Source organism: Durio zibethinus, chromosome 10 (assembly GCF_047325235.1).
Source record: "Durio zibethinus cultivar Kanyao isolate XHJ-2024 chromosome 10, ASM4732523v1, whole genome shotgun sequence".
NCBI classification, from domain to species: domain Eukaryota; kingdom Viridiplantae; phylum Streptophyta; class Magnoliopsida; order Malvales; family Malvaceae; genus Durio; species Durio zibethinus.
The window spans coordinates 27,455,628-27,482,719 of record NC_143171.1 but is presented as its reverse complement, the minus strand read 5'-3'; the positions used below and the strand labels follow the sequence as shown (position 1 = coordinate 27,482,719).

At 34.0% G+C, this 27,092-nt stretch overlaps 3 protein-coding genes across 3 annotated transcripts; 2 read left to right on the top strand and 1 right to left on the bottom strand.

Moving 5' to 3' along the window:
• The first annotated feature begins 3,135 nt into the window (after window positions 1–3,135).
• LOC111292657 (pentatricopeptide repeat-containing protein At2g13600-like) lies at window positions 3,136–6,151 on the top strand. The gene has a single exon (XM_022885144.2). The coding sequence runs from the start codon at window positions 3,169–3,171 to the stop codon at window positions 5,353–5,355; it is 2,187 nt and encodes a 728-aa protein (XP_022740879.2). The 5' UTR covers window positions 3,136–3,168; the 3' UTR covers window positions 5,356–6,151.
• A 128-nt stretch (window positions 6,152–6,279) lies between these two features.
• LOC111293437 (protein MICRORCHIDIA 6-like) lies at window positions 6,280–14,439 on the bottom strand. Its single transcript, XM_089766308.1, has 17 exons — window positions 13,764–14,439; window positions 13,497–13,571; window positions 13,334–13,368; window positions 12,934–13,012; window positions 12,719–12,808; window positions 12,555–12,630; window positions 11,905–11,983; window positions 11,225–11,359; window positions 9,797–9,918; window positions 9,724–9,730; window positions 9,402–9,647; window positions 8,825–8,917; window positions 8,330–8,384; window positions 8,129–8,240; window positions 7,072–7,208; window positions 6,908–6,975; window positions 6,280–6,484 (listed from the first exon to the last, which is right to left on the bottom strand). Exons 1-17 carry the CDS (start codon window positions 14,041–14,043, stop codon window positions 6,401–6,403), a joined length of 1,773 nt encoding a protein of 590 aa, XP_089622434.1. The 5' UTR covers window positions 14,044–14,439; the 3' UTR covers window positions 6,280–6,400.
• A 2,028-nt stretch (window positions 14,440–16,467) lies between these two features.
• Window positions 16,468–24,962, top strand: RCK (DNA helicase ROCK-N-ROLLERS). The gene is made up of 27 exons (XM_089766307.1): window positions 16,468–16,521; window positions 16,747–16,823; window positions 17,018–17,201; window positions 17,398–17,559; window positions 17,700–17,937; window positions 18,063–18,099; window positions 18,194–18,240; window positions 18,342–18,398; window positions 18,672–18,884; window positions 18,965–19,121; window positions 19,244–19,295; window positions 19,653–19,724; window positions 19,841–19,890; window positions 20,654–20,771; window positions 20,850–20,913; window positions 20,987–21,070; window positions 21,153–21,278; window positions 21,369–21,565; window positions 21,677–21,865; window positions 21,973–22,224; window positions 22,315–22,364; window positions 22,595–22,615; window positions 22,963–23,042; window positions 23,138–23,339; window positions 23,464–23,501; window positions 23,593–23,919; window positions 24,006–24,962. The coding sequence occupies exons 1-27, from the start codon at window positions 16,468–16,470 to the stop codon at window positions 24,605–24,607; spliced, it is 3,750 nt and encodes a 1,249-aa protein (XP_089622433.1). The 3' UTR covers window positions 24,608–24,962.
• Window positions 24,963–27,092: the final 2,130 nt, after the last annotated feature.

Here is a 27,092-nt window from a genome sequence, read left to right as displayed (position 1 = left end):
TTTCGTTTGACGCTGGCAATATTATTGGTTTGATTAACAATTATTAATTTTTAAAAGTTAAATATTATTGCATTGGTATTACTAAAACTCAAACATTATTTTATTTAAAAATACGATAATAATCATGCATATTATAATAATTATATAAATTAATAATTTTAAGGTTGTTTAAAAATAATAATTTATAAAATATTAGTAATATTTATTTATTTTATAATAAAATTAATTAAATTATTAAATTAATAAATATATTTATTGATAGGTAAATTTATTTTTATAATATAAATTATGTAAAAAAATATTTGAATTAGAAAATAAAACCAATCTAATTAAATTCAAAATAATAGAAGAGGAAAATTTATATTATGTATAAAATAAAAAAAATACACAAATTATTTTAAACTTGTTATAATGAATATTAGTTTGAAATTACAAAAATATATAATATAAAATAATTACAATTTTAAGATGCAATAAGTTTTTAATTCACGTATTAAATGGATAAAATTTATTATTATTAATTTTACATATCATTCATCTCGATCATAAAATTTTTTTATATTTTATATGAGAATTAAATTACCTTTCAACATGATAATTTAACAAATCTCGATAATCCAAAATTATTAGAATGTAAAATCACTTAATACTTATCAAACATAATAATCTAATTATCATATATAAATTATCATAATTTTTGACATGATAACCTAATCGATTAAACCAATTCAAACTTGACCAAATAAAAAATCATATATATATATATATATGTATCAAAGAAGCAAAATTAATATATCTTGTCAAATACATCATTTTGCTTCTTTTATATAGCTTTCATACGTATCTTTCCATAGACATCTAAATTGAATAACTTCTTGTGATACTTCGAGCACTGTGACGATATAACGTTGTCAAGCCTTGACTATGTTGTTTCGAGAATTATTTATTTGTTGTGATGTGGGGTAGTTGCTGTGCGGGAAATACGAACCATGTGGTGCTCGTTATCGCCAGGTAATGGGATACAAGTGTGTCAATTCATTTGACTAATGCATTATTTGTGGATTAGAGTAACTGAAGAATATATTAAGTTTTGTGAAACATAATTATTTTTTTAACGTCGATTGTTTTTATGCAAGTAAATACTTAGATAGTAAAAATTTTGTTAATTTTTCATATTTATTTTATTATCATTTTCTGAAAGTAGGTATTTAATCCTAACATAATATATATATATATATATATATGAATAAAAAGGAGTATGAAGATTAAAATAAGAAAAAGAAATTCATTGCCTTCTAGTTTAGTGTAGGATAATATATATTATCTCAAATTATAATTATTAATTTTATTTTAATTTATAATTTTATTTTAAAAGTTTCGAATTCAAATCTTAAATTGAAGATCAAAGTAATAGAAAAAATTAAATTTTGTTATACATCTTAATTAAAATTTAAAGGGAATATTACTTTTGTACCAAATACATGTAGTTTCTCTTTAATTTATAAATTTTATTATCATATGTCATAAAAAAATTAGTATTTTTGACAAGCATACATTCAATCTTGAAATTAAAGTGCAAATCCAAACAATATATTTCTTCAATAATTGTGGCTATTTTGATAATCATATGATTATTGAATTTATTTTTTTTTTATAAAAAAATTTATAACTGTTAAGATTTAAACTCTTACCATTTTTCAATCATAAAATATATGTCCTTTTAAAATGATCTTTGAAAAAAAAAAAAAAAGACACATTAGTGTTATGCTTGATTACTTGTATTTTTAACTTTTTAAACTAACATTTTTTGACCTTATCTATAATACATTTTGATATGTTTTTTCAAATTAAATTTCTTCATATAGGTACAATTAGCACAAAGTATGCCCAATCTAATAGTTATTTAAAAAAAGAAAAAAGCTCAAAGAAGAACACAATATACCCATGAGCAAGTATTTAAATTAGGATTCATAGTAATTGTAATTTTTCTTTGAGATAAAGTTTCATAATTTTTCCATTAAAATAAAAAATCTTAGAAATGTATTAAGAAGTAGAAGTGTTTATGAGTTAGATCATGTTGAGTTTATATTTAGTATTAATAATTTACATATTTGCTCAGTTCTAAGATGTTCTAAGATTTCAAATCTTAAAATTTTTTTAAATTTGACTTAAATTAAAAAATAAATCTCAAATTTATTCATTAAACTTAATTTATATAATAAAAAATTTAAAAAATAATTAAATTAAGTTTAATGAGATTATATTTAATTTACATGTATATAAAAATTATAAATTAAAAAATATATAAATTAAAATAAAAATTGTATAAAAAATTAAGTTTAATAAAATATCTATAATTTTAATTTTTAATTTTTATATATATGTGAATTAATTTATATATAATATATAAAAATAAAAATTATATATTTATATATATATGAATTAAGAACGAATCGGACTGAACTTGTACTTTAAATTTTTTGTTTAAAATTTGATTTAAAATTTAAATGAATTTAAAAATTATATTAAAATCTCATTTAATGAATTTTAATTTTTTATCTTAACCTTTTGAGTGAACAATGTCTTTAAACAGGTTCACTAAGAAGCAACACATGCCCTAAAACGACATGTCGTCTGGGCCAATTGATTCCCGCCACATTGAACCATCTCCCTAAGGTGGGCAATTCAATCCGTCTTCGATGGGTTTCGACCCGACCCGACTTTATGAGGTCAAGTTTTTTTTTTGAAATTCGAATTTCAGTAAGGTTATGAAATAATCTAGGTAAGGTAGAATTCGGGTTTTAGGTAAATTGACCTGATCAGACCCGATATTATATAAAAAACTATTTTTAATTAATTAATTATTTATATATATATATTTATATAATAATATTTTTAAATATTTATATTTTAAAAAAAATAATATTTTATTAATTTCGGATCGAATCGAGTACAATTTATATAATATCGGATTAAGATTGGGTTCGGATATGAAAAAACAAAAATATTTTTAAATAAAATCAAATTCAAATTTAATAATACATAAAATCAGATCAAATTCGAGACAGATTTTTGACCCGACTACAACCCTACATCTCCCTCGTAAATAAAACCCAAATTTCATCGAACACTTCTCTTTCGATCTATTTCCCCTCCCTTTTTCGCAGCATGAAAACTGCATTGAAAAACCTTTTCTCAACCAACCCAAGCCAAAACTTCAACTCCTATATTAAAAAATGTGCTTCTTTATTAAAAAATTTCTCAGAAAAAGGCTTGGTCACTGGAGGAACTGTCCTCCATTGCCATCTACACAAGAAGGGTATTTTTTCTGAGAAATTTATAGCTATCAAGCTATTAATAATGTACCTTGATTTTAGGAAATTAGATGAAGCTAATGAGATTGTGAAGGAGTTTAATGGGATTGATTTAGTTGTCCAAAACTGTTTGATTAATGCCAATATTCAGTGGGGAAATTTGGCTGAAGCTCGAAGACTGTTCGATCAAATGCCTGAAAGAAACGAGGTTACGTGGACAATGTTGATTTCAGGTTTAATGAAATATGGAAGATTGCAAGAATCAATGTGGTACTTTGAAATGAACCCATTCAAGAGCGTGGTTTCGTGGACAGCGGGGATCAGTGGGTTCGTTAAAAACGGGTCTAGTTTTGATGGTTTGAAGCTTTTTGTAAGGTTGCTTGAATCCGGGGTTAAGCCAAATAAAGTTACCTTTATTTCTGTGGTTAGCGCGTGTATTCAAACAGGGGATTTTGCGTTGGGAATGAGTGTTTTGGGATTGATAGTGAAAACCGGGTTTGAGGATAATGTATCGGTTTGTAACTCTTTGATAACATTGTGTTTAAGGATGCGTGAATTTGACTTGGCGAGGAGGGTGTTTGATCGCATGGAAACGAGAGATGTCGTTTCTTGGACAGCAATACTGGATATGTATGTGGAGAAGGGGGACTTGGGTGAGGCAAGGAGAATTTTTGATGAGATGCCAGAAAGAAATGAAGTTTCTTGGAGTGCAATTATAGCTAGGTATAGTCAGAGTGGTGATCATTTAGAGGCTTTGAAACTCTTTCGACAAATGGTTCAAGAAGGGCTTAAGCCAACTATCTCTTGTTTCTCTTGCATTCTTAGTACATTGGCTAGCCTCGAGATTTTACGAACAGGGAGGAACATCCATGCACATGTTAAGAAAATTGGGCTTGAGGGAGATGTTTTTATTGGTAGCTCTCTTGTTGACTTGTACTGTAAATGTGGAGAAACTAAAGATGGACGCTTGGTTTTTGATTCGATTGAAAAGAAGAATGTGGTTTCATGGAATTCTATGCTTGGTGGCTATAGCATGAATGGACAAATGGATGAAGCTAAGGATTTGTTTGATAACATGCCAACTCGAAATAATGTCTCTTGGGGCGCTATAATTAGTGGCTATGTAGAATATAAGCAATTTGATAAGGTGTTTGAAGTTTTCAATGAGATGCTTTTGTCAGGGGAAACTCCAACCAAGCCCACCTTCTCGAGTGTGCTTTGTGCCTGTGCAAGTGTGGCTTCATTGGAGAAGGGCAAGGATCTCCATGGGAAGATCTTAAAACTAGGGTTCCACTATGATGTTTACTTGGGCACTGCGTTAACTGATATGTATGCTAAGTCTGGAGATATTGAAAGCTCTAAGCAGGTGTTTGATAGAATGCCAGAGAGAAACGAATTCTCATGGACTGTTATGATTCAAGGCCTTGCAGAAAGTGGTTTTGCAAAAGAATCTCTCACTTTGTTTGAAGAAATGAAAAGTTGTACCTCTGTTTCTCCTAATGAGCTCATGCTTTTATCAGTTTTATTTGCATGTTCTCACTGCGGGTTAGTTGATAAAGGACTCCAGTTCTTTGGTGCAATGGAGTCAGTATATGGTATAAGGCCAAAGGGAAGACATTACACATGCGTAGTGGATATGCTATCTCGATCTGGACGCCTGTATGAAGCTGAAGAGTTGATCAATTCCATGCCATTTCAACCTGAGGCTAATGCACTGGCAGCTTTATTAAGTGGCTGCAAGACATACAAAAATGAGGAGATAGCAGAAAGAACAGCCAGAAAACTTGGTGAACTAGCAGAAAGAAACTCCGCCGGATTTGTCTTGTTGTCAAACATATATGCTTCAGCTGGGAGATGGATTGATGTTTCAAAAATTAGGAAATTAATGAGGGAGAAGGGATTGAAAAAGAATAGCGGCTGCAGTTGGGTTGAGGTGAGAAACCATGTATATTCTTTTTCTTCGGATGATAGAACACACTCAAAATCAGCAGAGATTTATGATATCTTGGAGCTCTTGAGATCTGAAATGATGGCTCCTTAAAGTAACTTATCTAACTTACATTCTCCCCTTTCCTGACTTGCGGGAATGATCTGGACTTCATGGATGTTGTATGCTGTACCATAGTCCATTTTAACTTCTTCGAGAACACGTGCATCGGTGTCATCCGAGCAGGCAGTTAAAGGGATATATATAGGGCTGCATAATATATAGTGGTTGCAGATGCAGCATAAACATCAGAGAAAATGAAGGGTTGGCAGTTCTTGATACAAGATGGGAGCATTATGTCTTGGATTCTGGTCTCTCTACTCGAACCTTTGTACTCTGAAGGTTCCATGCTAAGAAGTAAATGGAATTTGGTTTCCAAAGGCAAGAGAGTCCAGGTTTCAATTGTAGAAAGCAAGGTTGAATGATCTGAGTAGGCGGGTGGAGGGCTGCATACAATTAGAAATAAGAAGACCATAGGCTAAAAAACGTAATCACAGACAGAAGATCTTTTTCCCCTCTTAGAGTAGAAAATCTAACCATTTACATGCTTATCCTCCTAAAACATGTTTAGTGATTTTGACTCCAGCAATAGCAGCATTGTATACTCATGCTGGGCAACCTGTAGTTCATTTTGAAGTTGCTGCACCTGCGAGAATTGCAAATAAGGATGAGACAAAGAAAGTGAAGCCTAATCAAGGATGCCCAGCACATAGATTTTTTATACGGACGCAAATGTATATAGCTTGCCAGTTAAGGTGTGCCAAAAGTTTAACTTGAAGCAAAAAAACAAGATTGGCAAATTTTAGTCTTTCCAAGTGATTATTAATGCATCAATCAAATTGCTTTTTTTTTTTTTTTACCTTCATGTTAAGTTCTTTCTCCGCCTTCTCTAATTCCAGTACCCTGCAAATCAAGAAATTTGCTAAGATAATGTATGCTACTTATTTTATGACAGTATTTGAAGGCAGTAGGGATGCAAGTCAGGCCAGGCTCTGGGTTGTTGAGCATAAACTAATTATCTTCATTTTCAAGACCTTCCCATCCAACCTAATACTATCTCCAGGAAAATGACAAAACCTAATGCAAAGATAATGTATACTCACTGTGACCACAGCCTTCTGTTTTCTAGCATCAGAACCATTGTCTCTGAATGTTCCACTTGATTCTCCAGTCTTTTTCCAGGCTGCCAACACAATATGGTAAGGAAATGGTAATAATGATTCCTCATCTAGCAAATAAACTGAATATGAAATAGTGGGTGGAGATAACAGTAGTTGGATCCATGTTCAAGTAAATAAAAGTGAAGCAGCAGAAGAGATGTCCGCTAGATCATAAATCTTTTATGCATAGCAAATAGTTTTACCTAGAGGCTAACACTTGAAAAAGACAAGTTCAAATAGCATCATCAGCAGAAATAATTTTTGCTTCCATAAATAGTTGAAAATCTGTTAGACACTGATGACTCAGGAAACTAAGGTGAAAGCATCCAGATACACATTCTAGTTAACCTTTTTTAATCTCATAATAGGTTAAAGTTAGCATATGGCTTAAGCTTGATGATATTTTCACCACAACTGAACTTTCAGATAGGGATATCTCTACAAACCAGTAATTCTCCATGGTGCCCAATATCAGTTTCTGGAGGATTAAGCTTCTTGCTCTTCATATTTGAACCTGTTTGGATAAATAGGAACTTGTAAAATATGCCAACAAGGCCCCTGAAAATTCTAGCATTTCAACTTTGTTGATAATTTTTTATAGGTTAAGCACCTTGTCGGGACCAGGTTCGGTACATTGCAGATCTCTTCCTTTTTGGGACCGCAAAATCTCGCCAGGATTCCTGTGAAGACAATGGTACTTTAGTTCTTCTCACTGGTTGGTAACCAATAAGTTCACAGTGCAAACGCCTGCCAAGATAAGATAGTGCCATTGACACGTTAGTTCATCAGAACAGAAGAGATCCAGACACATTTAAGGTGACATTTACTGGTCTTTGATTATAGCAGAATCTTCAAATTCAAGTGAAATTAAATTAAAAGAAAATTTGGGTTGGTTATGCATAAGTTATCTTGAAAGTTTTGTTCACTAGTGTCTTACAACTAAATCATCAGTAAGTTTATATGGATCTGCTAACGAAACCCATTCTTGATTCTTCTAAATAGTAATAGAAACTCAAGAGAGCATATCTTAGTAAAATATTATCATTTATCTTGGAAGTGCAACAATGCTTGTATGATTTTGACATCTCCATCTTCCCCATGGAGTTCACTTCACACACTGCTCTGCAATAAATCACTGTTACAATATTCAGGGACACAAACATTTATTCAATGTAAATCCCAAGCTATTTCTCGATAAAAAACATTTATTCAATGTAAATCCACCATATAAACAATGTAAAACTCTGACATTAATTCTCCTTATTCTACAGAAACGAAACCGGCAGAGGGTATGGAAAATGACTGGAAATGAATTAATGTAGGAAAAACAAGAGCACTTCACTGATAACACCAAAAAGTGGCCCCTGAACCTAACCAAACCATATTATATGCCTTCCCAACTTGAAACTCCAGTCACCAAGAAAAATATGTAAAAAATACACCTTCTACTAGCTAAATGGGTATATCACTTAATTATTTAAATAAGTTCATCATATTATATTGAAGCAAATACCTTAAATCAAAATCGTATATAATATTTTGCCTTGTGTGCTTTTGCATTATTTTTCAAAATTTCCAACATATCTGATTAAAATTATAATTAGGTTACGTTGGCAATAAATTCTCTCTACATTGGGGAAAGAGTGACTCTTGCATTATGTACTCACCAATACTCTTGTGTCATTTGCTTTAAGCGGACAGTGAGCTTTTGAAAGAGGGAAGTTTTCTCAAAATCTTGCTTGTTATGGGTTGGCTCAATAAAATTTGCTTCAAGAAAACCTGCAACACTATAAATAAGTTTTCAGCTGCTCACTACAATTTGAAACCCACTCAAAACAATTGAGACCAAGCACATAAGCAGCTCTCACCCACAACACCTCTCCCCAAACTGTTTGTTGTTTCTTTGCGCCCATTCCAAAATGGCTGCATGGAGACTTTGAAGATATGAGAAGACAAGAAAAAGAGGAAAAAACCAAAATGATGCACGTAGTAAGTCTGTCAATCTACTTCAAGCTATATGAGAGAATTGCATTACCATTTGCGCCAATGACATTTCTAGGAAGACTCAGTTCATGAGAATTATGTAATACATTTTACAGCAACACACTCAACTTTATGCATCAGAGTAGAGCATAAATTCAATAAAACGTGACTAACTATATGAATGGCATTTCCTAGAAGTGGACTTTTTTTTATGTTTTCAGTCCATTCACTAGAACATGTTTAAACTTCAACCAGTCAGCCAAGAAAAATAATACATATGCATTATAAATTCAATCAAGCAGTCCATGAAACAAAGAGGACATGTTGGCCAATAAAAGAAAATAAGTTTAATGGTGAAAAAGTATGATAAAAAGTTTTACCAGTATAAGACGGTTCCGATGGTAGATGCAGTAACCATGAATGTTTGTGCAAGGAGCTTCCTTCACAAACCCTATGGTAGTAACAACTACAGCCTGAAAAATGCAGTAAGCCATTGATGGTTATGGTACATGCAAGCACACATTAACAAACGATAATATGAACAAACATGGAGCAAAAAGAGAGGTGGAGGGGGAAGATTTGACCTCAAATAAATCACTAGGTACTAAAATGAACAAAATTAAACAATTGTTGTCAAACTACTAGGTTTAATAAATTCCATTTTTAACTCCCAAAGGAAAATATTAACTGCAATAAATATGGAGATGTATAGCATGTTAACATTGAGATTACTTTTGAAAACATCATTTGGCAATCCTAGGGAGCCAGAAAAAGAAAATATGCTTAACTCAACTCAACCCTACTAATGATAAATGAATGTAGTCAAGCTTCTTACAGGAAAAGAGATTCAAGCTATCTAAAAGGTTCCATAAGTATAGACTTCATACAGAAATATTCCAGCAACATTTTCACATCACTGCAATAGAATTGTTGTTTAGTTGAGAACTTAGCACAAACCTCATTATCAGAAGTCTGAGGCTTATATAATATGAACTCAGGAAATTTGAGATCTTTGGCAATATTATGGTGCTCAACAATATGTCTACGTAGTATAACATTAAAGCACTGAGGTAGCCGCAGATATAGGATGGATAAGTATGCCTGTAAAGCTTGAAGGAGAATATGAGTAAGAGTAAGTGAAAATAAATTTGTAGTCAAGATCAAGATGTAAGTTTTATACATACACGAAGTGAATAGTGGTATCTGTCAGCTACATGCTGATGAAAACCCGGTTTGTTGCAGTCGCCTCCTTGAGGTACTTTTGGGTGACCATTAATACGAATATCCTGCAACAATAAATCACAAAAAGCTAAACCATCAACTATTATTCAAATTGCTAAGTCAGAGGAAACAAAAGCAAAGGTCCAAAGAAAACCTCGGGATCTGAATCAAAATCTAGTTCCATATCCCCATCATTGTTTAACCAAAGATTATAGATAACAATTTTTGTTCCATGATGACCTATATCATCAAACTGAGCACGAGTTGGCATCAACTTTCAGAAAAGGAAAAATATGAAAAGTAAAGCTTTGAATAGTGGGAAAGGTATAACAACACTCCATCAAGAACCATAAGAAAACTACATACTTCCAGCCTAAACAATATCTTTTATCAAATAACACAAGGAAAATGTAAGGAAACATGATAGTTGATGAGTTTGGGAAAAAAGTAATGAGAAATGACACAAGCTCCTTTATTGGCGGTATCAAATGAACCAATTATTCAATCTTCAAAACTTTATGCAGATATAAAACCAGTTGACAAACAATGAAATGCTGCTGTCAGAACCAGATCAAACATTTATAATGAGGCAAGCAGAAAGGGAAATCGATGGTAGCTTCGCTCTCAATGTAAGGATAGGGGACATTGAAGGGGAGGAGTACTCCATGTAAAACTGGATTGTGGTTAAAGTGACTTGTTGCAAACAATTACAGGAGGAGGGGTTATAAGAATAAAAGGTCATACCTCTCATTAACTTCATCCTATTGAATTTAGGGAAACAGAGAAAAATATTGCAAGGGTTCACAACCAAATCATCAACCATAAAGTGATGCAAAATTTGTTCGCTATCCACAACTGGGATAAACACCACCATCCTGACTATGGACTTCTTATGTACAAATTCCAGTTTCTTCTCAGCCTTTAGATGAACTCTACTAACAAACTAATGCAGTAATAACATTGGAAGGCCAGAGTCCAAAAGGAAAGCACTTTGAGTTTCTCCTTTGTTTCCACTTAACAAGACACGGTTTTAATTCAATCCCCCTAGCTCCCCTTCCGTGAAACTTCCAACAAATAGTAATCCATTCCATGAATTGTCACAAACAATAAAGCAGTTAACCATAACATTTTTGGATAACTGCCATTAAGATACCACTTTTTATGCAGCCACCCCAATTATGACAGTTATGCCAACAAAGACCACCAAACCACTACCATCTCTAGCTATCCATCTGCACAACAATCACCACCTCATAAGCCAATCATCTGTAATTTGGGTATAAAAAGCAAAGAAAACTGAAAAGCCTATTTTTTTTAATTTTGTGCTTTTTCTACCGGTAAACAAAATCAAGATGTTTCCATTTCCTTTCTCTTTGGTTTTCACCAAGCAAGAAGGTTCAACATATATAGAACAATCTGTAATTAAGCAAAACTGAAAGAAATTTAAATACTATTTGTCGCTGCAAAAACGTTGATTGTAGAAAAGATATTTGAACATTTTTATATCATTGCACAAAAATCTGATTCTAATTAAGCAAAAGTGAAATAATTAAGCTTACTTGCTTCAGAAGTTCCCCTTCTGTTGTATAAGGAGACCACTTCAACAACATTGAGAGGTTTGAAGAAAAGTTTTCTTTAGCATGTTCAAGCATGGGCCCAAATGTGTTAGTTGATAAGTCAAACTCATAATTCACCTGCAATTCGAGAAGGATCTAACAGTGGGTTTGAAGGCAGGACATTATCATGTTTAAGTACACTAGCTTCGAGAAAGTCTCAAATTACTCTGAAAAGGAAACTAAAATATAAATAAAGCATTGCATACTTATATCTGCATGTAAGAAAAGGTAACAAATGTACATGGACTCATTGCTTTTAATTTTCTCAAAGATATTACAAAAAGGAATATGGCTTTAAGGCTTACAGCAAGTTAATGAACTCCAATCTAATCCTTCTTTTTCTTTTGTTAGTCAGGATATGTGCATGTTTATGAGATAAAAAGTGAGATGCATATGTGCATAAAACAAATATTTATGCAGAAAATAAGTTATACTTATCAGCTTGCCAGTTGGAGAGACAATTCTCAAGTAGATAATCTTGACCTCTTGTATGTGTTTAAATAAATAAAGATTTAGGACATAAGTTTTGTGAATTGATTAACAATATGCAGTTTACAGATGAAGGGAGGAGATAGACCACTGAATATCCATAGAAATTAACTGCATTAAAACGCAAAACTTACCATTGGTACTATTATCCTTTCATAACCCATTTGCCTCAGAAATGTATAAGAGAGGAGTCCAATACTCTGAGTCAGGGTCCTGCACACGTTTATACTAACAATAAACAAAGGATCACAGTTACTCAAATAGCACATGAGCAGGTATTTCATATGTATGTGAAAAATATTAACCTTTTCTCTAGCTAATAAGAGACTAACCTGAACTTGGACCCCCACTATCCAAAACCAGACACCAATAGATTCTCATTTTCTTTAGACTTGGAATGAAAAAGAAAATACATAAAATGAAAAAAAAAAAAAAACACTAGATATCAAATAAGGACTAATGATTAGCAAAAAGTTCTTGTGCAATGCCAAGCGATATTAGCTATGAAGGAGCAGCATTTGCTGGTTAGGATTCCAAGTAAATATCAGCACAACAAATCAATAGACATTCATGAAAGCCCAAAGTAAAATTTCGTCATATGATCGCAGGTTCTCTGTTAAGGTGATGCAAATTTTCCTTTACCTTTTCCCTATCCTTTTGCCCTCTCCTTTGCAAGGAGGATAGAAGGGTTTTTCACCTTCATGGATGCATGATGTAATACATGAAACATTTAAGAAGCTTTTGAAAATAAAGAAAAAAAAATTTATGAATAATGACAATTGACCTCATTTTCCTTTGACGACTGAAGACTATAACATCTGCTCCCAGCCTCATAGACCCAGTCTTGAAACCATTTCCATCTAAAATTCCACAACCCACCAATTAATAGGAAAAAAAAAAAAAGGAAAGGGGGTGGGAAGAGAGAAAATTATAAAGAACAGACCATACACTGTCCAATAGCATGTTTCATTTTCTTATCTGAAAATCCAAAACTCATGCAATGCCTTAGAGCTTCTGGGTCCATTCCACTGCCATCATCTATATAGAAAATTCAGATTTGAAAACAGAAACTTTAAATGAGAAAAGTGTAAGTATCAGATGAGCACAACTAAGATTTCCCAATAAAATTTCAACAACTCGTTTAGAGTGACTGGAAGAAGTACCCTGGATTAACAAAGCTGGACTCTCATCTCGAGGATTTGAGATTTTGTCAACATAAACAAAAGTAGCCTCATTTCTTACCTATACCATAGAGCCAATGTTAATGCACACCGGAAACTGATTTTAACTAGATATCACCATGGATACAGGGCTAATTAACAAGAATTAGAAGCCTTAATGCTCTTATGCCATGTTCTCTTGGTGATTCTTAATTTCCTTTTCGTTTTCTTTGTTAAGCAAAATCACTGGTAGGCATGCATAATTCACTCTAAAAGTTTAAAGAAAGGAAAATAATAGAAGGAACACATTGTTGACAACCAAGCAATGATCGATTTCCTTGCCAGCATAGATTACAGGAACTCCTAATTTCTGGTAAATAAAAAAGTAAGAAAAGGAACTTACCTCATCAAGTGCATTGTCAAGCAGCTCAGCTATCGCTGCCAAAGTAAGCAGAAAAGGTGAAACACAAAGAAAAAGAAAATCTATATTAGCATTATTACAGAAAAGCTATGGCTGCCAATATTACAGAACGAAACAAATATAAAGCATATATAAATGAACATACCACCAAAGACCCATTTATGAGAGGTGGCATTGGAATGAAGGAACATTGGATGTACATGCAACTGATTTCTCCCATCTGCCAACCATATCATGAAATGAAGTTTCTTAGTAACCAAACAAAGGATAGAGCATGTATATACAAGAAGCTCAGGGTTATATTTCTTAAGGCAGTTTTCGAAGTTATTCAATCAGCTTCATCATTCCGTATATTTGACAAAGCATATAACAAGTAAACAAGTCTTAAGACAAGCAAGTGGCAGCTAATTACCTTGCTTCGCTGCTTGAAGCCCCGACCTATCCTCTACTTCATAGTTCCCAGCTCTCCAAAATTGCCGACAAATTGGTCTAAAACAGGAAGCAGGTGGAGTTGAAAGGAAGGATTCATTAATGGAGTTGCCATTTCCAGCGTTACAAGCTTCGATGTGTCTGTTCTCCCTGTTTTCTTTCGAGTTCCAATGTCGACCATTGCCAACTTTGTAAACTAAACCCATATCGTTGCAGCCACCTTCAGCTTTCAACTCTTTGACCATATTGTCAATAGAATCCATGGCGTTTCCAGTGTTAATTTTTGAGCTCTGAAGAAGAATACACGACGGAATCGAACGAGTGTGGACAACGCTGTAAAAGGTAAACGAAAACGAAGCAGACGAAATAAATAACAGGGGAAATGAAAAAAAGAAAACACAAAGCTCAAAACAAACTTGAAATAACTCAATAATGAAGCAGCCAAAAGCCAGCTTCCCATGAAAACCAGCTTAAATGAAGAAAAGGTAGTGAAAATCATCGACAAATAGTAGTCTACAACAAAGCAAAATCTGAAACAATAGTAAATCAACAAAATATAAGTGGATCCTTTTCAAGAACGCAATAAGTATGAAGGATTTTGGAGAAAAAGCAAAGTCCAACGATTGTTACTGGAAATCATACTTTGAAAATGGAAAGGGAAGATTTTGTTTGTGAAATTGTTGCATGGAAAATCGAAAACGGGGGGAGTGGTCTTCAAAAGGAGTAAAGCCGTGCAATGGTAGTGGGAGCAGAAACCGAGAAAATATGAAATGCGTGATACCATAGTGGTGTTGCTTCTTACTCAAGGCATTGTTTGGTAACTCTGGATTTTTACCTTTTTACCGTTTTCAATTTTACAGTCTTACTATTTTTATCTTTTTTTTTAATGCATTATTATTTGATTATTTCTATGAAGTATAGTTTCTTTTCTTTTTTTGCCAGAATATCGAGTATAGTTCATGTTGAACTTTAGTTTGATTCGATATATATACATTAAATATGTTATACAAGTTAAAACTAATTATGTTAATTAAATTTATTTTTTACATGTACATGTATTTTTATAAAAATTTAATTACTTTTCAAGTGTACATAAATTGATAATGTATTTTTAAATGCTTGCATATTAAATTTTGAGATTTTTATTTAATACATTATTAATATATAAATGTTATAAATAGTCAATAAATTATATATTGATATTTTATATTTAAAATTTTAAAAAATAAATATATTTGATTTTAAAATTATACTTAAAATTAAAATTTTTTTAATTCATTGATAGTATATAATTATTATATACTAATAATTAATCAAATATAAATTTTTAAATTTTTATAGATACAATTTTAATTAATTTTTAAAATTTATATTTGATGCAATGTGTTATATAGATATTATTCATAATGCTTGCATTACAAATTACCACATCATTTATTAGCAAATTTAAAATTTGAAATCCTTAAAAATATTTTATAATTTAATATTTTGTGATATTTAATTTTAAAGGTATTTAAGTTTTACTTTTACTCATAAAATTTATTGTATGAATATAACATAAATAAAATCAAATTACTTGAAAAGTGACTATTATAAAAATGCAGCTTAAATTAACCTAAATCTGCCAAACTACATGTTGAATTTTGATTTTTTTTTTTCTTCCACTTAACATTGAAATCAAGAAATAAAAAAGCAGAATTGGCCAATAAAATTTAAAAAAAAAAAAAAAAAAAAAAAAGTCGCCAAACAGCCAAACACGGCTGAAAAAAAGCAAGCGGCGTGTAAATTGGGTTCCCGCCAAAAGGACAATTTTGGACTATAAATATCCAAGCGAATTCGTTTTTTCATTTCTGTTTTTCTAAACACACTCTCTCACACTCTCGACAAGCTTCAAGGGATGTGAATCTCAGCTTTCAGGTGAATCGAGCTACTGATTCAAATTCATTATATACGAATTTTTAGTTATCGCGATTCAAATAATTTATACAGATTTTTTGAGCTAGAATGAAGCTAGCTAGTTATTGCAAACCAAAGAAAATTCATTTAAAAAATGAATTAAAAATCACTTGTTGCAAGAACTGGCCTACTCTTCATAGATTCGAGATTTCACAATCAAGCGCCAATAGAGATTCTTCTAGGTGATTTTTACTTGGATTTTTCGAGTCATGCTTTCTAGTTGGCATTGATCTTCAACAATTCTTCTTTAGAAGTTAATTTTGCGATAATTTTCTATTATTTTCGCTACTTTTTTTTTTTGTATTTTTGATTGAGATTTTGAAAATAAAATGAAGAATTAGAGTGTTTAGACTTTTTGTAACTCATATTTCGAGAGTTATAAGTATTAAAAAAATAAAATATCTTTAGCAATTCATTTCTCTTGCAATTTGCGATAATTTAAGCTTATTTCACTGGTGTATTGATTTTGTGAGGTTTTGGAAAAAGAAGAAGACGAAGAGTTAGAGTGTTTAATGAGTTGCCTTTTACAAACCGTTCTAATCGAGATTTCGGGAGTTTTAAGTTTTAAATTCGGAGATCTTTAGCGATTCATTTTATCTAGAAATTTCTGTGTAGAATCGCCCCATATGTGAAGGAATCATCTTAGCTTCGTCAATGTACTAAAAATTTGTAGAATTTTATATGAGTTCTTCGATAGAGTTAACATTTCCGGCTAAATTTTCTATTAGAAGATGAAACTAGCGTCTCATGATTTGTTTAAACTTTTTGGATCCAAGCGACAAACAGTTTGAATATAGTACGTAATATTTTTCCTTTTTTTTATTTAATCTCGCTTTTATTACAATAATTAGAGTCTCAATTTCAGGATCTATGCATGTAATTTACCGATTAGTCTTTTTCGATTCGTAAAATATGCCTAATATTTACATATTATGCGTACATTCACAAGAAGTACACTAATATTAGCATTTATTTATTTTTGCTTGCCTCAGATCGATTGTTCGTAACAGAGCTTGATTATGGATTCATATTCACTGAAATCCGTGTTCGATTTGCCAGAACCTTTCCGTTCAATTTTTAGTTTCAGGTAACTATATATTAAGTAACTTGGAAATTAGGCATGTCGAGTATTTGGCAGCAAGATTTTATGGATTTTAGCTTAATTTTGACTTATAAGTGTTTATAACTATAATTTAATAGAATTTAATTTTATCCTTGTACCTGAAACGAGTTTATATTCCATATGGTTGAACTTTTTATTTTTATTTGTTGTGTTTGCAGGTACTTTAATTCACTGCAGAGTGAATGCTTTCCTGTTTGTTTCCTCTCCGATGTAAACATGGTTATTTCAGCTCCTACTGGAAGTGGGAAAACCGTGCTCTTTGAGCTCTGTATTCTGAGGCTTCTCTCAAGGTTTATCTCTGGTGATGGAAGGTTTGTCCATATAAAGGGAACACTAAAAACAGTAAGTCTTGAGCACTCTCCGCCTGTATTAAGTTTGTAGACACTTAATTTAGTGTATTAGTAAATGCAGAGAAGCACCTTTTTCTCTTATGTTTTTGTGTCCAATGCATGATATGTAAGGCTAGAAGCATAACCATGGTTCTATATAGGAGCATTTTGTCATTGCTACTTATTTCTTGTTTTGCTTTCATCTAAAGATCTACGTAGCCCCATCTAAAGCTTTAGTACAAGAGAAGCTGCGTGATTGGACTCCGAAGTTTGGTTCATTGGGGATAAATTGCCTGGAGTTGACAGGTGACAACGAATCTTATAGCGCAAGGAATATTCAAGAAGCAGATATTATTTTAACCACTCCTGAGGTGAGTACATTTATATGTCATACCAAACAAAAACAGCGAATGTACTCAAATGTTGCACTGTAATACTCTTCTTATATGACCCTTTTGAGACATGAGTACATTGTTGAATGGGATTTTTTTTTTCTTTTTCTTTTACATAGAAATTTGATGCTGTTACTCGGTACCGCATAAAGGATGGAGGCCTGAGCTTTTTCAGTGACATAGCACTTCTACTTATTGATGAAGTTCACCTACTGAATGATCTTCGTGGGGCAGCTTTGGAGGCAATAGTTAGCAGAATAAAAATGCTTGCGCGTAACCAGGAAATGAAATCAAGTCCTCTGGCTTCTGTTCGGTTTTTAGCTGTGTCAGCCACTATTCCAAATATTGAGGACCTTGGTAAATTTTTCTCTTATATTTGCCAAAGTGTTAATTTGATTTTTTTTTTTTTTTTAATTTTACTTTCAAAAGATGGAAAGTGATTAAATTTTAATAACATACACACTTTATACCAACATGCACAGCTGAATGGCTCGAGGCCCCTGTCCAAGGAATCAAAAGGTAATTTATACTATGTTGTGATGGCTGCACTTTCTTCTCTTTGATTGCCAGTAGAATTTTATCTCCATTGACTTTCTATTGTATATATTATCAGGTTTGGAGAAGAAATGAGGCCTGTAAAGTTGACCACCAAAGTTTTTGGTATGCATTTAATTTTTAGATGTTCTATTCTCATAAATGTCCTTTCAAAGTTATCTCCCTCGAGTGCATTTCTTTTACACAAGCAAATACCTTTCTTGCAGGGTATGCCTCTGCAAAAAATGACTTCCTCTTTGAAAAGGCAAGTAATTGTATTAGGAGTACTAGGTCCTATACTTTCTTTATTTCAAGGATTGTATATTAAAAGGGTTTCAGAACATACATCTGTAGTTAACAAGTTCGAATTCATCTAATATTAGTGATTCTTTCTATTTGTCATCATCCAGCGCCTCCAAAACTATATTTTTGGTAAGATTCAACTTCTGGACTAATGTCTATTTTGAAAGTTTTTTAACTGTTGTGGTTTTATATGCTGCAATAATCTTTTATGATAAAGGGGCATAGATGTTATTTTTGGTTGGAACTGATTACAGATATTCTAATGCAATATTCAAGAGGAAAATCTGCTCTAGTTTTTTGCTCAACTAGAAAAGGAGCACAAGAAGCAGCACAACGACTCTCTCAAACAGTAATGACCTTTGGTTATTCAAATCCATTTATTAAAAGTCACGAACAACAGGAAAGGCTAAGGGAGGCTTCTCTGTCATGCAGTGACAAACAGATGCAATCTTATATTCTTTATGGAGGTATAGGATGAACTTATTCTGCTATGGCACATTATTTTGAAATTTTTATGACAAGCTGATGTCAGATATTATGTTTGCAGTTGGTTATCATAATGGTGGCCTTAGTCTTAAGGATCGTAATCTCATTGAAGGCCTTTTTCTTAGTGGTGACGTCCAAGTTCTGTGCACCACAAATACTCTTGCCCATGGAATCAACCTACCAGCTCATACAGTTGTTATAAAGTCAACACAACATTTGTATGTCAAACTTTTTCTTCTTAAGTAAACTATTATTATTATTATTATCTTTGCCATTTTCTTTCATAAAAAGGAAAGAGCATCTATGGTATCTAATGCTTCAAAATTTTCATTTTATTTAGCAACAAGGAAAAAGGTCTTTACATGGAATATGAACGGTCAATGATACAACAGGTGTGTTGTTACATGCTTCTTCACTAGTTCCCAGCTACTTTTAGAGATATAAATCTCTAGAATTTCTGTTTTCTTCTACCTTTAAAAGATACAAATTACTTGAAATTTTGGAACATTTATGTTATTCAAGAAAACTAGCACTTCAAAATGGAACCGCTCATCTCTGTCCCATCGAATGTGAAAAGCAACAGCTGTTATGAATAAGTAGACATGTTTTGTGGATAGTCCTTTCAAAATTGTTCGTACTCACTGTGGTGGCCTAGAGAGGTGAATATATCTGGTTGTATCTGCATTGAGGTCCCTGTTTTTCAATACTCAAGCATATGGTTATATTTAAATTAGTATTTTGTTCTCCAGATGTGTGGGAGGGCAGGTCGGCCACCATTTGATTATACAGGGATGGTTATAATCATGACTAGAAGAGAAACAGTAATCTAATGCTGTCCTTTCTTCCTCTTTCCTAGCATATTGCTTTTATTGCCACTAATCTAGCCTTGATTGATTCTCGCTAAGTTTGCCTTTTATGATTTCATACATGATCTCAGGTGCACTTATATGAGAATCTCTTGAATGGATGTGAAATGGTAGAATCACAGTATGTTCACAACTTCCAAAATCCATAATGGTTTTGTTATTATTGACTTCTGCATGGTGCATGTGTCACGGACCTAAGGGGGAGTCCTGAATCCCACATCGAACATAATAGGAGGGTCCCTGGGGTATATAAGGGTTCACACCATCTCCGCCTTGTGAGGCGTCTTTTGTAGGACAAAACCGTGAGGCCAAGGGGGCCAGAGCGGACAATACCTCATAAGGGTGTGAACCGTGGCGGAAGGCTGATCTGGGATGCCGGAAGGGTGAATGCCCGGGTCCCGGAGCCGCGCGGGTTCGGAGCTTAAGTCTCGACCCGTGACAAGTGGTATCAGAGCCAGCCCTAAACCGTTCGATCCACGCCAAGCACCTCGAGGGAGGTAGGCAGGGTGGCCGGCCTCCGTGACGAGGGCGTCACGAGGTTGGGTGCGGGAGAATGTCACGGACCTAAGGGGGAGTCCTGAATCCCACATCGAACATAATAGGAGGGTCCCTGGGGTATATAAGGGTTCACACCATCTCCGCCTTGTGAGGCGCCTTTTGTAGGACAAAACCGTGAGGCCAAGGGGGCCAGAGCGGACAATACCTCACAAGGGTGTGAACCGTGGCGGAAGGCTGATTTGGGACGCCAGAAAGGTGAATGCCCGGGTCCCGGAGCCGCGCGGGTTCGGAGCTTAAGTCTCGACCCGTGACACATGGCCCATGCATTTCATGAGAATTAGGCATATGTTCTAATTATGTGCTTCACGTTTTTCTTACCAATGTAGATTGCTCTCATGTATAACGGAACACTTAACTGCAGAAATAGTTCAACTAACCATCTCTGATATCACAAAGGCAATTGAGTGGATGAAGTGCTCATACTTGTATGTGAGAATGAAAAAGGCAAGTATATAGCCATCTTTTGAAGCATATAAAATGCCTTATGTTAGTTGCATTCTGATGCCTCGGATGCACAATCAGAACCCTGAGAATTATGCAGTTAGAAAAGGGATTCCAAGAGATCAAATAAAGAAGCATCTGCAAGGTGTACTTCTTTCCCGTTGATTTATTGAGCTTGTTTTGACATCAGATTACTCATCAATGCTGTGTACTATCAGAGATTTGTGTTCAAAATGTTAATAAGCTATCATGCCACCAAATGATTCAGACCGATGAAGATGGTTTTCTTTTAAAGCCACAAGGTATCTTGAAATTATTCAGTCCCTTTGCTCCTGAAGTATAAACATAGCACTAATTCCTACCCTTTATTTTCATCTTCTTCAGAGCCAGGAAGATTGATGACAAAGTACTATTTGAAATTTAACACCATGAAACACATTATGCAAGCACCACTTAGCTGTAGTTTAGAAGATGTACTACAGATTATATGCCGTGCTGAGGAGATTGCTTGTAAGCATACCTATCTAGTAATAATTGTTTTTTGTACTTGTTCTTCTAAAGTAACTGTAATAGCACGTGTTAATTTGCTGGAAAATGAAGGGATACAGCTCAGACGCAATGAGAAGAAACTTTTGAATGACATAAATGGCGATAAAGATGGCCGCCTCCGGTTTCATGTCAGTGGTGATAATGGGAAACGGAAAAAGCGCATTCAAACTAGAGAAGAAAAGATATTTGTTTTGGCAAATGACTGCTTAACTGGGGATCCTTTAATTCATGATTTATCTATGACCCAGGTTTCATGACCTCAGTTATCTTTGTACTTTAATTATGGAAAAAAACTATTTTTAGAAGAATTATTCTTAAAGTTGAACTGATGCAATTATGAACTGTTATGTTTGCTTTAGGATGCAAATTCAATATGTTCAAATGGGTGTAGGATTGCTAAGTGCATGAAAGAATACTTTATATACAAAAAGAACTATAGAGGAACCCTGAACTCGTCCCTTCTAGCAAAGTCATTATATCAGAAACTCTGGGATGACAGTCCATACTTGCTGAAACAATTACCTGGCATTGGAACGGTGACAGCAAAGGTTTTCTTTGATGAGTAGCTGTTTGATTGATGTTAGATTTGTTGTTTCTAAATATTTTGTTATTTCGATATCCTCCCATTATACTCCTGAACTAATGCTTTGTTCAGGCACTGCATTCAATGGGAATCAAATCATTTGAGACGCTAGCTGAAGCTGATCCAAGGAGGATAGAGATAGTTACTGGCCGAAAATATCCTTTTGGAAATCATATCAAGGAGTCTCTAACGTCATTGCCTCCAAAAGTTGACATTAAGATTGAGGTAAGTGAATGCCACAGGCAGGAAAAGTCCAAGTTATCAGTAACATTGACGAGGTTATCGCAAGGGGTCCAATCAACTAAAGGACACTATGCTGATATGGTATGTTATCCTTAATGTTTCTTCATACCTTCGTAATAAGTCATCAGTATCAATCAAATATAATGTTGTTCTAAATATTTTCTCTTACAGATTGTTGCTTCAGAAGAAGAAAACCTGATCCTTTTTCATGAGAAGATAAGGTGCTGTTAACATTAATTCATATTCAATGTTTGGACACTATCATTTTGAGCATTATACCAGGGGGTCTCTGTCAAACAAAATAAAATAAAATACTGGAAGACTTCATATTTTCTTATATGGATTTGGTTATCCCAAATGCTGACCCTTGATATAATGTTTAATTCTAAATGCTATCTGTGCTTCTTTCCTCCTCTATATTACTTTCTAACTTTATCCGACTTGGCTGCAGCAGAGTGGATGAGTTTCTGAGGTATGCCAACATCTTCTCAGTCTTCTTATTTTGTAAAGATCAGTCTAAGAGTATGATGAAACAAGCCACATGAAATGGATTTATAGTTTCAGAGTTCAGACTTGGTGAAGATGGAAATAGATGCTCCTAACAAATGTTTTGTCTCAATCATTTTTCTTTAATTGAAACTATACCCTTTTTAGAACTTCTAAGATTACAGAATTAGTAACATTAGTACTTGGTTGACTTCACGAATGAATCAGCTCAATTTGCCCTCAACCATCATCTGCTTAGTTCAGAATGTTTGGTTAGCCACTTGTTTCCCTTATTCTATCTTTTGAAGTATAGGTTGTTGGTTATCCTTGCAGCCCCTATAGCATGACTATCCTCGTGTCAAACCCCCAGGGAAAGATGACAGTTAAGGCTGATCTCATCTTTGAAGAATACAGCTAAGCTTCGACATATCTAATTTCTACAATTCTTATGCACACTGGGCACAAATTCCAGAGCTTTTATACTCATTTTGCAGTGTTATCCATGCAGTTGGCATTGATCCCCATGAAAAGCTTCTGCTGGTTAAGGATAACAATTCAAATGCAAACCATAATCGTGCAAAGAAGCAGGCTCAGTTATTCGCTCCGCCTGAGGAAATTTGTGTTATAGAAGATGACAATGCAGCCAAACATCAAACTTTGGCTCAAGAACCTCCGGGTTTGATTAAATCTAAAAGGGAAGGCACTTTAATGTGAGAAACAAGGATTCTTTTAGATTTCAAATAGCTCATTTCAGTTTTAAATTTTAATCTTTTGGTGCTTGAAAGGAGTTTGTTTTAGACCCATTAATCTGATAATAAGTCTTTTCTATTGCAGGCCCAGTTTCAAACTCTTGGATGAAGAACCGGAAGAAGGTATACCTTATGGGATGATGCTATGCTTTACATTAAAAATCCTGGTATCTATTTGCCAATTCACGCAGCATTTCTACCTCAAATATTGTAGGAGAGCCTGCTGCTGGAATTGAAAAAGATGATTGTAAAATCATCACTGGGCAATCGATATTTGACCATATACGAGAAAAAGCCAAGAACTTCCCTCTCTTGACTCCCTCAAGCAATGCTTATCCTGCAACACCCGGAGGCTTAAATCTCGCAAGAAAGCGCACTCTTGACCAGGAGAGAAGCAAAATTCTTCAACAGATTGTGCTGGATGCTTCTCCACAATCCACAGGGCCAGAACAGAATGCCGATGGTATCAACAACTATCTAACCAGAAAGCATCATATAACTGCTGGGAGCTCAGTTACCATTGATCTCACAGATGATTCAGGTGCCTTTCTTGACCAAAGTTTTGTACGTAAATCATCATTTTTTTGCTTCTACTTTGGTGTTGAAATGTTAGCTCTCTCATTCAAGGTGATCTTCCATCTGAACCTGAAGCGTTCTCGTTCAAAAGACTGACTGAAGAAACAAAATTTGATCACATACGGAAAAAATCAAGGAATTTTCCTGTGCTCAATGCGCCAAAGCTCATTGAGTCCGACTCTTATATCTGTACAGAGGAACACTACTCAGCGAATCAACCGGGGTTTTGCAATGCTACTTCAGGAACATCAAAAGACGCGAATTCCAGTCAGATTCTCAAAGATGCAATGGCCATTTCAGAGCTAGATCCTGGGAAAGTCAACAGAGACGCGTATGGTACCAAGGCCAGTACAAAGGCGAAAAACAATGTATTCCATGGAAGTTTCAGTGGAGCAAATGGAAAATCAGCTGTTTCTCCGACAGTTTCAAGCACCAACGTCAGTACATCATCTGTTAAAATGCTGTCTTTTGATATTTCAACGATGAAGAACAGCAAGAGGCTGGTGGACCTTGGAAGCTCGATCGCGGATGGTCGGAAAGACAATCCATCTCCAAGCGAATCAAAAAGGCAGTGCTGCTCACTCGCCTCCACAGGCAAAGACAGGGAAGTAGATTCATTTCTTGGCTTTCAGAGTGTGTTTTCATTTCTGTGATTTGTCCTTTTGCCTCATATCATAAGAAATTTGGTGACGATGTTTACTATTTGTTACAGTGTTAGTGGTTGAAACAATTAGGTATGACATTTCTATTGGTACTTTTGTAATAAGTTCTGTTATCTGATCAGTTTAGGTAATATGATGGATTTATGCATGGTGATCCATACGGTTAGACAAACAACTCTTGTAGTAGTTAAACAAACTTTTGTATGTTTAAAGCCTATATATTAATGAAATGAAGCTCATGATTTGATAAGCCAATTTACTTCAAGTGACAGATTAGTTTCTGTTGTTTTTTGTTTTTCCTTTGCTCTAAATCCTTTAATTGGTATCAGAGCATTCTTTAAGGTCTTAGAGGACCTGTGAGTTCTAAAAAATTGAGTGAAAAGTCATCAAACACTTACCAGCCAGCTTTTGTCAACTTTAAATGACCTCAAGTAATTGCTTCATACCTCCACCTCCTATTTTTTCTAGTGAGAACTATCATATATGGGCTGTCAAAATGAAGACTTATTTGAGTACTTTTGATTTGTGGGAAGTGGTGAAAAATGAGAAGGAACCACCACAACTTCCTGCAAATCCAACAGTAACTCAAATGAAAAATTACAGTAAAGAAAAAGCAAAGAGGTACAAGGCTAAAAGCTGTATAGAGTCTTCAGTTTCTGATGACATATTCATTGGAATCATGATTTGTGAAACTGCAAAACAAGCTTGAGATGTGCTCAAGGAAGAGTTTCAAGGCAGTGACAAGACAAAACAAATGCAAGTGTTGAATCTTAGAAGAGAGTTTGAAGTCTTAAAGATGAAGGAGTCTAAAAATTTAAAGGAGTACAATGACAGACTCATGAAGATAGTAAACAAGATTAGATTACTTGGTGAAGAGCTGTCAGACAAAATAATTGTAGAGAAGGTTCTTGTCAGCTTACCAGAGAGGTTTCAGTAAAAAATCTCATCCCTTGAAGACTCCAAGGACCTGACCAAGATAACTCTAGCAGAATTATTCAATGCTTTACAAGCTCAAGAGCAAAAAAGGGCTATCAGACAAGAGGATTCAACAGAAGGTGCTTTTACAGCCAAGGAAAAAGGCAAGATGCAAATAAAAAGCAAAGGCAGAAAACAAGGAGATCGAAGAAACAAAGGTTCTAGAAACAATGAAAAGAAAAAAAAATTCCCACTTTGCTCTCACTGTAAAAAGACCACTCACTTGGAGAAATATTGCTGTTATAGACCTGACATACAATGTAGGTACTGTAAGCAGCTTGGTCACATGAAGAAGGTATGTAAAAATAAAAAATAGCAGCAGCCAGATCAACAAGCCAGAGTTGCTGACAATCAACAACAGTTAGAAGAGTAAGTTTTTATTGCAACTTGCTATGAAACCAGAACCTCCTCAAGTGCATGGCTCATTGACAGTGGTTGCACACACCATATGACATCTGATATCAACATGTTCAAAGAACTAGACAAGACCTGTACCTCTAAAGTCAGAATAGGTAATGGTGATTTCATAGAAGTTAAAGAAAAAAGAGTAATGGCAGTTGAGACACTAACAGGTACCAAACTTATTTCAGATATGTTATTTGTGCCTAAAATAGATCAAAACCTGTTAAGTGTAGGATAGTTGTTAGAAAATAACTACTCTTTAGTTTTCAAAGATAAGGCATGCATAATTCATGATCCCACTGGCCATGAACTCTTTACTGTTAATATGAAAGGAAAATGTTTTTCCTTGAATTGGCATGAAGCAAACTCCTCTGCATATGCTACTTCACATGATGAATCTTCTTTATGGCATAAAAGGATGGGACATTTCAACTACAATGCATTGAATTTCATGCATAAAAATGATATTGTATTAAACATGCCTACTATTGAAGTCAGTGTTGGAGTATGTGAAGTCTGTCAGCTAGAAAAACAAAGTAAGTTGCCATTTACAATTAATAAAGCATAGAGGGCAACTGAAAAACTACAACTTGTTCATACTGATGTTTGTGGTCCTATGAGGACCTTGTCCTTGAATGGCAGTAGATATTTCATTACTTTTATAGATGATTTTACCAGAATGTGTTGGATTTACTTCATGAAACAAAAGTTTGAAGTTGCAAATGTATTTTGGAAGTTCAAGGCTTGGATTGAGAATCAAAGTGGCTACAAAATCAAGATCATAAGGTCAGACAATGGTACTGAATACACATTTGACAGATTTAATGAGTTTTGTGAAGTTGCAGGAATTGAACACCAACTGACAGCAACTTACACTCTACAACAAAATGGAGTCAGTGAAAGGAAGAATAAAATAATCATGGAGATGGTAAGATGTATGTTGTTTGAGAAGAATCTTTCAAAGAAATTTTGGGTAGAGGCAGTCAATACCTCTGTCTACTTGCTCAATAGGCTGTCCACAAAAGCTTTGAAGGGAAACACTCCTTTCGAAGCCTGGTATAGAAGTAAACCATCAGTGCACCGCCTCAGAGTTTTTGGC